The 14,392-nt window shown below is 43.6% G+C and overlaps 1 protein-coding gene across 3 annotated transcripts in view; it reads right to left on the reverse strand.

Annotated features, from left to right (window-relative positions):
- LOC143904347 (uncharacterized) overlaps positions 1-14,203 on the reverse strand; it is a 98,385-nt gene extending 84,182 nt beyond the window's left edge. For 2 of the 3 annotated variants that reach the window (XR_013258892.1, XM_077418961.1), the window contains exons 1-2: positions 13,798-14,203; positions 211-258 (exon numbers count right to left, since the gene is read on the reverse strand). Coding sequence is in view for 2 of the 3 variants with exons in the window: in XM_077418961.1 (XP_077275087.1) it covers positions 211-258; positions 13,798-13,891 (142 nt within the window). In the remaining variant the exon portion in view is untranslated. Of the gene's footprint in view, positions 1-210; positions 259-11,164; positions 11,384-13,797 lie in introns of those variants that run through there. The other variant, XM_077418960.1, reaches the window with a different exon arrangement.
- Between the last annotated feature and the right edge of the window lie 189 nt (positions 14,204-14,392).

Consider the following 14,392-nt stretch of genomic DNA (forward strand, 5'->3'; position numbering starts at 1 on the left):
AGGAATGTGAAAAGAAAAGTTGGAATCGTCGTACACTTTGTCAATGTCTTCTCTTATTAGGGAACACTAATATTTTTCGTACCCGATGTATGCGCGTCACGTCTCATTTAAATGTTATATGAATAATTCGCCGGAAAATTTCCATTCGACTGTTTCTTATCCGCGCGCCTCTCTCGACTCGTGTTTCACACAAAAAAAAAAATTACTCACCGGCCGATGCGCAACAGCGGAGTTGTAACGTTGTAACCCTGCGTTGATCTGTGACAGAAAAATATTTTCACATTAAGGTAGTTCGATGATGAAGGGCCGAAGTCAAAACAATGTTTATAATTTTTTTATTTTTATGATTATAAAAAAATAGAATAACGCATCGCAAAGCTTCGTAATAACGACGTAAAAAGACCATTAGTAAATAATTTTTAGAATAATTGTTGTAGAATAATATTTTGCCCGAAATAGATCAAATAAAGTGTGTGTTAACGCGTCGCTTGACTAGTTTTCAACTTTAATTATTATTATAATTAAAAAAAACTGTACGGTGGATCGTGTTCACCTTCAACTATATTAGGCTTCCTCACAGTGTCCTCTTTCCATCGATATATATTGTTCAGACATTTTTGGCAAAAGATTTTTCGCACACTCGTGTTATTCATAGGAAAATAACCTCTTTTCCTAATATATTAGACCAATGTTAAAATCATTAAAATAATCACCTAATTTTAAAATTAAATATCTTGAGAACGGGACGGTGAATTATCTTTTTTCTGGGCTTAATCGATTCAGGAGAGTTCCTTTTTTCGATATAAAAAATAAAACCTATCACTTTTGGCAAAAGTTGTTCATCATCGAACTATACCTTAAAGCAGCGTGTCCAAAATAATCGATACTAGAAATAATTAATTATCGCGCTGCTTTTAAAATGTTAACGCGAGAAACAATCACGGCCGCGGTAAGCGGCTGCATATATCGTGCAAGTATAATATTACGACCGTGCAAAGAAGAGAGAGCGACGCGACGTTCGCGACGTAATCTCATCTCGCGCATATATGTCAGAGATCGAACTTCGAAATTGCGAGATTGCGCCGGAGTTAAACCTCGAACGAGTAACGAATGTCACGTAATGAGCGAATCAAAAGAAAGTGACGGAATCCGTCACAGGACAGCAAAATATAACAAACGAATAACAATTACTCTTCGTCGCAGCTTGTGAGGCAATTTTTATTAACTCCGAAATCATCGATTTATAAACACACTGTAGTTATCCCCCGCACGATCGACAAAACCACGATTGACGATATCAAAACACGATTCAATATGAAGTTAAACGTATACGACGTTAATAGAAACTGTGATCTGTGATCGCTATAATTAAACGCGAAGGGATAGCTATACAGTGTGTTCACAAATCGTTGATTTCGGAGTTAATGAAAATCGCCTCACAAGGTGCTATATAGTGTGGCGTCCTCGCCTCAGCGCGGGCGGTTGGCTCTTAGTGAGTAACCGTGAAGTTGGCCGCGCGATTTGCGAAATTCTTTCCGCCATCTTAGCATCTATCTGCGGGACACGGGCGATCGTATAGTTTCGTTCCCTTCTCCGCCGCGTAATTCTTCCGATACCGTGCGACAAAGTACGCGGCCGCGTCGCGAGATTAATACCGGGAGTGCCGTGCAAAGTGTCGCGCGATCATAAGAGACGATATATCGTTGATTTTCGCGCGTGAACGTCGCCGCGAGTCGTGAGTGAGTGTGCCGACGGAGATGCGACAACGGAGCAACGGAGGAGGATCGAGGAGAGGAGGACGAGGCCTGGGGGGCATCGGGCGACAGCAGGGCAACCGTAGAGTAATTGTTTAGTTATTCGTTCCAAGTTATTTGTTATTCGTTCCAAGTTTAACTCCGGCGCAATTTCGGAGTTCGATCTTCGACATGTGCGAGATACGCGAGAAAAGATTAGGTCGCGAACGTCGCGTCTCTCTCTCTCTCTCTCTCTCTCTCTCTCTCTCTCTCTCTCTCTCTCTCTCTCTCTCTCTCTCTCTCTCTCTCTTATTCGCACGGTCGTTATATTGCTTGCACGATTTTTCGCGGATTAATTATGCGAACGAGTCAATACGGAAATATGCAGCCGATTGTTTCTTGCATTAACATTTTAAAATCAGATATTTGTAAAAATAACGTTTTCAAAATTTAACGGGCGCGATATCAAAAGACACGGTATAGTGTCTCGCGCCATGTATACGCGCGGAGCGAGACGCACCGTGACTCTTTTACGCGAACGCACCGCGAGTTGCGAGTACCCGAGATTTTGATATCTCAATAACGAGTAAACGGGTCGAGTTCTGAGTAGGCTCAATCGATAGCTTGGGGTCGATTTATATAATTATTTACTTCAACTACTGATTATCTTGGACATTGCTTTAATGTGAAAATATTTATTTGTTACAGATCAACGCACAGGGTTACAACGTTACGACTCCGCTGTTGCGCATCGGGACTGGTGAGTTATTATTTTTTTTTTTATTTCAATATCGAGGCTTGTAAAATTGTATTACAGATTATCCCTTTCCAAGTATTCACCAGAGAATTTTCAAAGACGAGTCACGCGCGACGCAACGAATTTTATCATTCAGCAAACAGGTTTCAATTCGTCAGCGAGCGAATCTAATCTCCCAATGTCTATCGTTATGCAAGCTAATTACCTCAAACGAGAACATGAATGCCGCAGGCAATAAAGCACCCGGATTAATTACAGCAGAGGTTTAAATATTAGTTTATTTGTAATATTTTTTTATATTTTTAATATCTTTAATGTTTTTTTTAAATTTTTCTGTAAACTGTAGGACTAAATAATATATTCAATGAAAATATTTCATGAGATTAAATAATACATAACACTTTACCGCTATATTAATTATCATTTCAAAATTTGATCATTTCTCATACATTTTATTTACGTTTGTAATATAATTTTACAAATCCAAGCCATTACGCCTGTACGTTAGACACTGGGAAATTAGATTCACTCGCTGTCGAATTAAAACCTGCTTGCGATAATGCTGAATGATAAAAATTCGTTGCGTTGCGTGTGACTCGCCTTTGAAGATTCTCCGTGAATACTTGCAAAGGGATAATAAATTTCATACCGCGTGTAATACTTTGTTAGTTTGAATAGAGCGAGTTGCCTTGATGTATGGATCCTTTGTGTTAAATTGTGAGTTGCGACAAATGGATTGCGCATTGCACGTAACAGAACAACGTGAAAATGAGTTATACAGTAATCTGGTAACCATTCAACGATCTTATTATTCTTTCAATAACTTATGTCAAATTGTTTTACATAGCATTTTATTAAATACAGTACAGGTACAGTGTATAAAAATATTGCGTAATCATTTAAACTAATTTAAACAAATTCAGCAAAACCGATTCTTTTTTTATTTGGAAAGGAGTATTTTAACACCAAAACACTTCTGTAAGATCCGCCAGTGGTATGATATCTCGACGTCGGTCGCGACGCGTTAAATATTCCTTCGCGATGCACTTTCGACATAAAAATTCGCAAGAAATCACAAAAAACGCAATACGTCATTAACCACTTATGATGTCACGCGATCAAGAGACTACGGAGACCAAAGACGACAGAGACTTGTGATTTCTTTTTCTTTATAATAATAACCGTTGAATATCGCGGTATTATTAACGCTGCATGTTCGACGAATAAAAAGCGTATACGCCGGCAGCTTTTGATCCAATAAATAATAAATCAAGCAGTGGAGGGTAGCATTTCCTTGCGGGCGACAATATCGATAAGGACTGTTGTCGACCGTGAGGTTTCAGTTGTTCATTCGCTCACCCGTTATTGCAACACGTCAGGGTCTCGTGTAATCTCCGCTTCGGGCGGAGGATAGCCTTCCCGGGCGTTTTTCACGATCGCGTCGTCGTCGCCGCGACGGCCGCCCGCGACACCCAATAAGTCCCGAGTGGCCTTGAGGGCCTTGCACCATCGACACGGACGACCGTGATTGCCCCCGGGCCCCTCAAGGTCCCCGACGGTGCGGGATGTCAACCTCGCGGGTTTCGCGATCGGCCGGTCCGATCGATAAGACAGTATGAGTCAGCGCGTCATCGGATGACGAGGCGCAGCCTCCGCCGCATCACGCTCCTCCGCGACGAGAACGATGATTCAAAAGCGATTACCGAACGAGGTTCCGAACGCAGTTCTCACGCTACCTCGCGTGGAAGAAGAAGAAAACCGTCGATATTGACATTATTGACTCGTCACGACGAGTCGATCCGCGGAAAATGACGTGATACGTCATCCAGGACTGCAGCCGAAGCTCGCAGGAATTTCGTTGAGTAACCCGTGGTGATGATAGAGGTGATGACTTCTACTCGATCGGGATAAGAGATAAAAAGCGCATCTGTTACGATATGTTACGAGTCGTTCTATTGTTTCCCATGATAGGTTTAAGCAGATGACACAAGTACGTCATCGATATCGTCATAATGACTCGTTCGGTGTTTGAAAGTTAATGTTTGCGTTTTAATCAGAAGGATAAGCGTGACAGAGAGTCCTGTTCGCGTGTTCCGAGCGCACTTAATCAAATTAAGAAAGTTACGGCTCATTTAGGTCGTAAGTAATCCTGTCGAAGCCGCGAGAAAGTAAAATCAGCGTCGCTCGTCGTTGTGAAGAAAGAAAAGCGTCTTGATCTCGAGAGTCAGAAACAGAAAAAAGAAGCCGCCTCGCCGCGCACGCACATGAATTTGCATCTTTGGCTTTGGTGAGCTGCATGCATGCATGCATACGATACACATATACATCGGTAAGTAGCGAAGGCTGCTTTCTCCGATCTAGGCGCTCGCTCGGGATTTCCTGTGCCTCTATATTGCATGTGATCTTGGCGTACGCGCGCGCGGCGCAAGTTACGCTGGCCGGAGTTACGTGGCCGGACACCGATTAAGCTACTCGTCGGCCGAATAGAGAAAACCTCCTTAATTCTCGTATTCCATTGTAGTAATACGCTGCGATTGCTCAACAACGCACTGCGCCGCATACGTTCTTAGTCCGCGAATCTTTTCCTCCGCGAAAACGGAACGAATCAAACTGTAGAGAAAGTATAGATTAGATCGAGTCTTCTCTTCTTTCGAGATCTTTCGAGAATTTATATTAAATATCGACTAGAAAAATTTGATGTTCTTAACTTCATTTAACAGTTAGCTTTAAATTACTTTAGTCTTCCAATAATAGTTGAGACACAAAAACTCTGTTAACGCAGCTTGAAATAACATCTTTCAAAATTTATATTCGAGAAGCGAGAATTTTCTTTCTCTTTGTCTCACTCCGGACAATATATTTAACTTGAAATATCTGATACGTAAATAGTTAAAAAAAAGTTTCTGTTAACACAAAAAGTCAATTTGAAATAAAAATCTCTCAATAACTCAGAAAGTTTTTAAATGGCGGAGAGGTTACGGCGCGTCGATTGATGCAAAAATAGCCGTGCTTGCATAAAGATACGCCCGGCATTATTCAATCGTATAGGTATGAAAAACAGCAGGGGCGTGGACGCGTCAACGACCAAATCATTGCTTTGACCTTTCGCAACGATTACAGCTCGGAGTGCCACTCGTATCTTAACTCTTTCGAACCTGCTGCGCGCGTATTATCGTTATGCGGTCATTTCGCAACAAGTTATTCGTTAAACGGCTTTAAATTACGCCCGCGCGTAGAACGCGACGAGATTACCACCTCCACGATAACATCCGCGGCAAATTTTTAAGTTTCTCTCGTTGTCACGTTTCTCGTCGCGGATCGCCGGCGATATCGGATCCGCGCGATCCGCCTTTTCCTTTCACCCTTTCTTTATGCGTTCCCGCGAAGATGCAGAAGTTATCTCATCGTCATGCTTGACCCGTGCCGAACGAAATAACCCCCGCCCCCCGATAACTCGGTATCGCGAGCGATAGCGGTTATTACAACAATTCCGAGCGGTTACGCGAGGAGGACGCGACTCCCCGAGGATGCACCCTCGACAAAATATTTATATTTATACGCGATGCGACAGAGAGAAAATGAGAGAAAGATCTTTGCTCCCGTAATAACGCCGCCTGTTTTTCCTCCTCCGATTATTAGGTACGGCCGATAAAACAATTTCGTATATATATACGTATACGACGTTATGTTTATTCCCGCGCGCGCCCGCGCGATTAAAGGCGAGATTTATTTTCGCTAGAGGCGGATGTCGACCGTTGACCTTAGGCACCGAAATCAAGGGCCGCCCCGCGCGCAACGTTCTCCATCGTAATCGGCTTCATCCTTCCTCCCTCCCTCTCTCCCTTAGCCACTCGGCGCGCGCTCTCAAATGGGTCGACTGGTACACACGCACGTAACGGCTTCGTCTTTTTATTGTACATTTCACCTTTCTACTTTGCAATCAAGCACTTTCATATTGCTTTCACTCGGCGGATGAAAGTACCGTCCGCAAGCCAAGTAGGCTCCCGTCTTTTATACTGGGTGGACGAAATGGCACATCTCGATGACACCCGTAGAAATATCGAGAATAAACGTTGCGAGTCAAGAAGACAATAAATGGAATTAAATATTATTGTCTTGTACTTTGCTACTTAATCCCTATCGAACGATTTGAATAAAATAAAGAAGATAATGACAAGTTGTCGATCTTCTTTTTATTCAGATAAGATTTTAGGATTCTCCACGGCACGGTGTGCGCACCTCGAGAAACGTAGTGGTGTGCGGCCAACCTTCTGGAATCTCGCGGAGCGGTTTGTGTGGAATCGTTATTTTCGGAGCACCCAGTGTGAAACACCAACGCGCTCGCACGTTTTCGTATTTGAGATTTGGAATACGGAGGGCAGTGAACCCGCGACCGGATCTGGTCGAGAACCTTAGGCTTTATACAATCGCGATTGATGCCTCGCCTCAGTTATCACCGTTATTGCGCGAGCTCGCACGATAATTACACGGCGACGAGGACCAAGAATTAATCTCGACGTTGCAGCTGCGTCGCGCGCAACAAACGAGGAATCACACTTCCCCGCCGGGTATGTGTATACCTGCAAGGGTAAACCTCGCGCTGTTTGCCATCTCCAATTTGAGAAATCGAGTTTTATGGAGTTTATATATCCTCGAGAATGCCCGATGTTTCAATTTGAATCCGTTCCTTATTTAAGAATGCCGCAATCTTCATCAGCGTTACGTTAAATCCTCTCCCGCGATTGTTGCGAGTTCTTGGAATGTACAAGCAACTTGAGTTTTCGAAGAATCGCATTATCAAGATCGGAAATCCCGCCTCGAGACTCGAGACTCCATCGTCGGATTAAACTCGACGACGGAAGGGTTAAAGGGGGGAAATCGCCGGACCTCGGGGCTATTTGAAACGCATTCGCACGCGCAATCTTGCGATTACACCGACATCGTCACTATTACTTTAACAGTTACACTTTCTCCTCGACGTCTCTCCACCGACGTAGTTAAGGAGAGAGCAGACCGCGAGCGTGCCGGGAAAATGATTGTTGTTGAACGAGGTGGTTATTTAAAATATGCACTCTCTCCCGTTATATTAATGATCTAACTAGCGCACGGCAGAATAGAAACGCTCTTAGATAATATTAATATTCCGTCCGCTGCACTGGCATAATGTCCGAGTCGTTTCGTTCCTCCCCCTCTTGCACGAAAATAAACCCCGTCGATACTCTTCTTTTTCCTTTTTCATTAGATACTAATAAGAGGGAGAACAAAGTTGATTCGGTTAGGATCGCGGCCGAAATGTTTCATTTTACGTCGCTCGAATGCGATTAACCCCTTGACTCCCGATTATGAGAATTCTCGTCATTTTAAACTTTGCGTTCACGGTCGCGAAAATGCGTTTTCTCGTTATAAAATATTTTGTTGTAGAGCCGCTATAAGTGATTTTATTATTGATGCAAAGTGTAACTAGGAGTTTTTGAGTGTGCTGAATACAATTTTTGAGTTTGATTTGCAAAATGTTGTCTCAGAAAAAAAGATATGGCTGTCAAACAAATAAATATTTTCGAATATTCTCGTCATAAGATATTTTTTTATATTAAAGTTTTACAATAAATTAATAACTGAAACAAGGTACACTTTATAAATTTTCGGGTGTGCTAAACATAATTTTGAAGTCACATTTGAAAAAAATGTCTAAACAGTTTTACAAAAAAATTTGTCAAGTTTGACTTGAAATTCGTCATCGGCACCATCAAAAACCCTTCTATGCAAACTTTCATTAATTTTCGAGAATCTTTTGTTTTTAGCATTTTAGGTCCACTCGAGAAAAATGGTGTGACAGTCAAGGGGTTAAGTTTCACGCGAGCGTACCATGCTATGCAATCTTTTATTAACGATTTATTCGAGATGCAAGCCCGCAGATGCGTCGTTGGCGAACGCCTGCTAATTGGGGGAGGAAAGGGGGGAGGGTCGATCGAAACGACTCTATCCCCGCCCCGACACGACGCGCGAATAAATAAAGCGTAAACCGGTATCGCGCACCAGGCTTTCGAAACCTCGTCGAGAAAAGCTCGTAGAGATTGAGATACGGAGGTCCCGGCGCGGCCTTGCGCGTTAAAGACCGCGATAAGAGAGGTGATTGGCCGTGGCCGTCCGCCTGCGACTTTCTTTCAGCGCTAAGGATGCCAAACAGCCAAGAGTCTAATTGTTTTCCGGCAAAAGAAAATAACGTGCGACGTGTGGTCGCGAATGAACCATCGAATGGCTCTTATCTTCAACCTAATTGTATGATTGAATTCTTTCGTTTATGAATAAAAATATTAGGGGTATTCAAATAAGTTAAAGTTTAACGGTTTGACAGGTTATGTCGGGTTAAAGTCGAGTAAAAAGTTAATTAATTACCTTGGGCGCGCTACTCTTTAAGGTTATGCAAAATACATAAGTGACTCATTAACCTATCACATTAATCTTTGGGTTAAAAGTGTAAAAATTAACTTTTTACCCGATTTTAACCCGACATAACCCGTCAAACCGTTAAACTCTAACTTATTTGAATACCTCTATTATATCATTGATAAATAAGAAATTTGATTAAATTTAGAAATATATTGAAAACGACTTGATGCCTGACTAATTGCGAGAAAATTCACCTATTATAATTCGTTTTCAAAGTATTTCGGTCATAATTTATCGTTGCAATTTACGCTACACCCATTTATCTCTCTCGTGGAGCGTTTTATTATCTTAAAAAAGAAGTATCGCATGTTTGCTCTTGATGCGCGTATTTGGGGGGTTAATACCGTTGTTGCCCGTGCACCTCGCCGACGCATCGATGCGGTCGCGTTTAATTATCGCCGCATATAATACGCATCAGGTGTTTTCTCGCACAGGGAGAGGAGACGGGATGTCATTGTTTCCCGCCGGGAGAGCAGATTTAATTATCGCAAAGCGGTATTGTATATAGGCAGCATGTACTCGCGCGCTCGTAAATCACGCCGGCCGATCTCACACGCCGCGCGCCGCCGGCGCGAGACTTACGTCGAAATGACACGCTACCCGCTGATGACGTGGCGCTTTCGCGGATTAAATACGTTTTTGTGCGATGCAAAAAAATTCCAAAGAGAGAGAGAGAGAGAGAGAGAGAGAGGGAGAGGGAGAACTGAATCTCGCTCGTAGGAGCTGCTCTTAAACTATTTATCTAACTTTCGAATATTCCGATCAGATCGCAGATTCATCGTTTATACGAGCGCGTGGCTACCGAGAAACGATTAGGAAGGAAGTGAAATGCTCCCGAAGGACAGTTCCGACTACCGCGGTTGACGATTCCTTGAATAGCGTGCACAATAATGGTGCTAATAAATCTACATCTTCGTCAGCGTTTCTAGGTACGACTTGCGAGTTTATACAAAGCGATATGACTTTAATATCGCGTGATACGCACATGTTTGTACGCGTTCTTATAGATTAATACAAATTTAATTCCTCAATTTTATGATTAATTTCACAAATTTTTGAGAAAGCGGGTTATGACGCTGTTGCGCTAAATCCTTTACGCGCATTGTTCGAGGGAAAGCGTTCTTTTTTCTTTTAGTTTAAATAGATAATTTTAAATATATTTCTAATATATATAATTAATATATATTTATGTACAATTAATAATATTTATGTAAATTTGAAAAAATTAGTATTTTCTACTGTAAAAATCCAAATAAATAGTTTAAATATCTCTTATAATGTCCTGGAAGTGTCCTTCAGATTCAGCGACCCAAAAGACCCCATGTACTAATTTTCATGAAAATTAAAAGATTTTTGGATTAATCCGCTATACTGGATTGGCTATTTTGAATTTTTCAATTTTGACTTCTGATTCGTAATCAGCGATCCGAAAAATCCCCGTGTGCAAAGTTTTAAAAAAATCAGTCTGATACAAAAATTCGTGACACAAAGGGTTAATGATGATTGTCTCGAGTAATCTCTGCAACGTTGCAATATCGCCTCTTACGTTATTTCGATGCATCGACTCATCGAGCTCCCCTTTGGCGCGCGAAGGAATAATCGCGGCGCATCCGATTCACAGTGCGTGAGATACGCTATGTATACTTGAACTGCATGCTCTTTCCGTACTTTTCAATGACGCATACCGTACGAGTACACGTGTCTGTCACGAGTTGCAGGTCGTGAGTTGCCGCGAACACGACGCGTCGCAATAAGTTTAAGTGCGCTTTGTAAAAGGCGCCGATTACTCCGTTGTGTTTAGAAATAGTTATTGCGCATGGTCCGTGGTAGTGTTGCGTATAGAACGGCGGCCACGATCCTTTTCTCCCCTTATATTAGACGCGTGTAACGCATTGCACAACGGAACGACATTAAAATCAAGTAATGACGAAACGAGAGTATCGTAAATTAGAAATAATCGTAATTAAATGCAAGGAAGTGAGAATTGACGCAACCGCAATTACGATTCGATCAATATCGACGCCGTTTTACCTTTCCTGTTTCAACATTACTCGAATGTTCGTTAAAAAAAACATCAAATAATTTATATTATCGTCAATGAACAAACAATACCGCTCGTGTAACAATTAGTAAAAGTTTTCAGGAGAGACGAAAAGCTATATATGCCAAAAGCAAAATATACGACATTAAAACTCATTTGTAAGTAATATGTATAATCATTTACCCTGTAGAACGACGTGGAGCGAACAATCAAAGCCAAAAAGTGCATTCGGATTGAAATGTCACATAGGCGGTATTGTTTATTCACAGACGCTATATTTAACGCAGACTTCCTTTTTTCCTCGGACTTGTTTTTCTACACGGGCCGAACGCCTTTCGCTTTCCATTAAGGAAGTTCCTTTCTTCTCTGCCAGTCGCTCGTTGTTTTTCATCGCTCGATAGTTTATGATTCCTCGGATCGTTGGCGTAAACAGTACACGTGGCCCCCGCGCCGCGCGCGCACGCGACGCGTGCACACTGCACACGCGTGTGCACGCGCGCATGCCGCGATACGTGCGCGAAATCGCATCCGAGATAGCGACGCAGCGCACGTCGCGTCATCGCGCCGCACGCGCGCGCGTCCTTGAAAATACCGAATTCGTCCACCCGTCCGCGCCGCACCGGCGGACACGTGATATTATGCATGTGCACGATCTATGCAAATCGCATTGTCGAACTTTGTATTCGCGTCCGCCGCGAATTTTCCGTCTATCCTCTGCCAATTTTTTCCTCTCCCCCCCCCCCCCGACTCCGACGGGAGCGACTCGCTTGGAGCTGCTCGGCTGAACGAGTTACAGCACGGGCGCAATTGCGATATCGCTATACAACATCGCTCTACATTGTGTAGTAAGAAATTACAATTTATACAAATACTTATATAAAACTGATCGTGGAAAAAACTCCCGGCCCATTGTTCCGCGAAATATAATGCGCAATAATCGTCCGCGTTTGACGCTCGATTAGGAAACCGTCCCCTGATAACGCGACAGCATCATCCTTATCCCCATTGCACATACGTGTCGATAATGCATCGATAAAAAGAAATCAGCGATACCGATTGCATGTGGATATTCATAACGCGCGAGGAAGAGGAGGAAGAAGAGCAGACGCGGTGCGGCGCGCGGCGCGGCGAGGTCAGGTTCACAAAGTTGCATAAAAAGTGAAGGTGACCTGCGGTGATTCACGGGGGCTGATGCCCTCGTTGTCTGGCATTCGGTTTACGGAGGACGGTGGCGATGGAAGAGGAAAAGGAGGAGGAGGAGGAGGAGAGAAGAGCAGAACCAGCAGCAGCAGCAGCAACGGCAGCGGCGGCGGAGGAGGAGGACGAAGAGGAAAAGAAGGAGAAGGAGGGTCCTTGCCAACCGACCGGCCGAACCGAGAACTCCATCAAGAGAGCGGTCCGGCTCTTTGTTTTGGCTGGATCGCAGCCGACGCGATTCCGAGTAGTATCTCGCTCCGATGCGTATCTCGTTACAGGCCCGACCACGCCGCGATCGACGCGTAAATCATTTTTTTCAACGCGACCGCGAAATCGCGTCGATTCGCCCACACGCGTGCGACCGAGAGGGGGCGAGCGGTGAGGAAATCGAAAATCGAGAGAGCGGGCGAGCATTGCACCTCGAATATTTTATATTGAAGGGGATCTTTTTACCTAAATCGCTATAGTGCTAAATTTATAGTTCAAATTAATACTCAACTTGAGTCATTTTTAACCATTCCTAACAGGTCGTCACTGCTCCTAGACAGCACCGTGTCCAAAATCGGGACATAGACGTCTTAAAGACATCTTTAAGACGTCTTATGATATAATGTCTGGGTACTCAGTATGTCATTAATTTAACTAAATCAACGAACTTAAAATAATACTATTTTGTGTGAAAATAAGAAATTTCGACCCACATGGTAGTTAAAAATAACAAAATGTTATCTATAACTCCAGGTATCGGTTTAAATTCCATCCTTTAATATTTAACAATGTAGAATTATAAAATTATTACTCTGATTCCAAGATACCGTAATGTCGTATCAAATGACGAGGATGTCGGCTGGCTGAGGCATGAAATCACAGAGATAATTCGCAGTGATTTCAATTTAATTTTCTAACGTTCCGTCGTCGAGCTGGCCCTTGTACTTTTGGCGCAGATCGATCTTAATGTCCCTCCCACTCCGACGGAGGCACACCCCAAAGGTAGCGATTAAAATTCGTGGAATACAGACTGAGTGGAGGGATCGATAGCAGTCACTGACTATCAGTGATTGCGCCTACTTGCATAGATAAAGATAGAACGGAATCAATGTTCGATGATATTTTAATCTATTCGACAACCATTCGAAATCTATCTTTCTTTCAGAAAGAGGATTATTATTTATTTACACATACATGTTTTCATAACTAAATTAACCCTCTGATAATAAGGTCGAGGTCGGATGCGACCCACGGCTTCGTCTATTTTACACTTTTTGTTTTACTGCAATTATTTAAAGTCAGTTAATAATAAATTTATTGCGTTTTTTTCATACAAATAAACAAAGGAAAAAGTTTTATGTTATTATTTGCTTCTTTTGCTCATTTGGTACATTGATTAATTGAAAAATAAACAAAACAGAGAGATCGGATCCAACACCCCACCTTCCTAAAATACGTTCTAAAAAGCCGCCTTGCTATTAACGTATTAAGAGTCAAAGTAAGCTTAGGACACGCGAATAAATGAAACAGTAGTCGAGCGTATACCCCGATCTAATCTAACTTTCTCAAAAATGCTTCGATTATTTAATTCGCCTCCTGGCTGAAGCTGGAGCTCTCCATTCATTCCCGACCTTGATCAGAAGTTTCGGCTCGCACTCCAGCCGTCATCAATAGCCGAACATTTTCGTCGATTTTTCGGAATTGCCCAAAAGAATTCCGCCACATCGGTGTGCCATCGACGAAGTGTCACTCCTGCGTAGCACTTGCGTTGCGGTCGCGCACACGACGCAATCTAATCGCGCCGCTCCGGCTCGTCCGCTCGGAGCGACGACGCGGGTGCATTCCGCGGCGCGAGGTTACCGCCGCGCCGGCCGGGAGGGGAGGGGGGTCGGCACCGGGGGGAGCGTCGTCGCGCAACGCACGATGATAGGGGGGTGAGAGTGGGGGACCGGACGGTCTGACGCAGAAGCGCGTTGGGACTTGGGAGCCGATCGCGCGGACGATGTGGTGAGGGAGGCCGGTGAGCGCTGCTCGGGGGTGGGGGGAGACCGTCACACATAAACCGCGTATAAACCAGGCGTAAACTCGTGCCCCCCACCCCTTGCGCCGTCTCGCGCGACCTACGTTCACCAACGTGGCTTCAAACAGGCGCGCGCGCGCGCGCGCCAGGCAACCCCGTCCAGTCAGCCTTCTCGACATCGGATCGGAGCCAGACGACATTGGGGC

The sequence above is a fragment of the Temnothorax americanus genome, unplaced genomic scaffold (assembly GCF_048541705.1).
Source record: "Temnothorax americanus isolate GAGA-0224 unplaced genomic scaffold, ASM4854170v1 Scaffold50, whole genome shotgun sequence".
NCBI classification, from domain to species: Eukaryota; Metazoa; Arthropoda; class Insecta; order Hymenoptera; family Formicidae; genus Temnothorax; species Temnothorax americanus.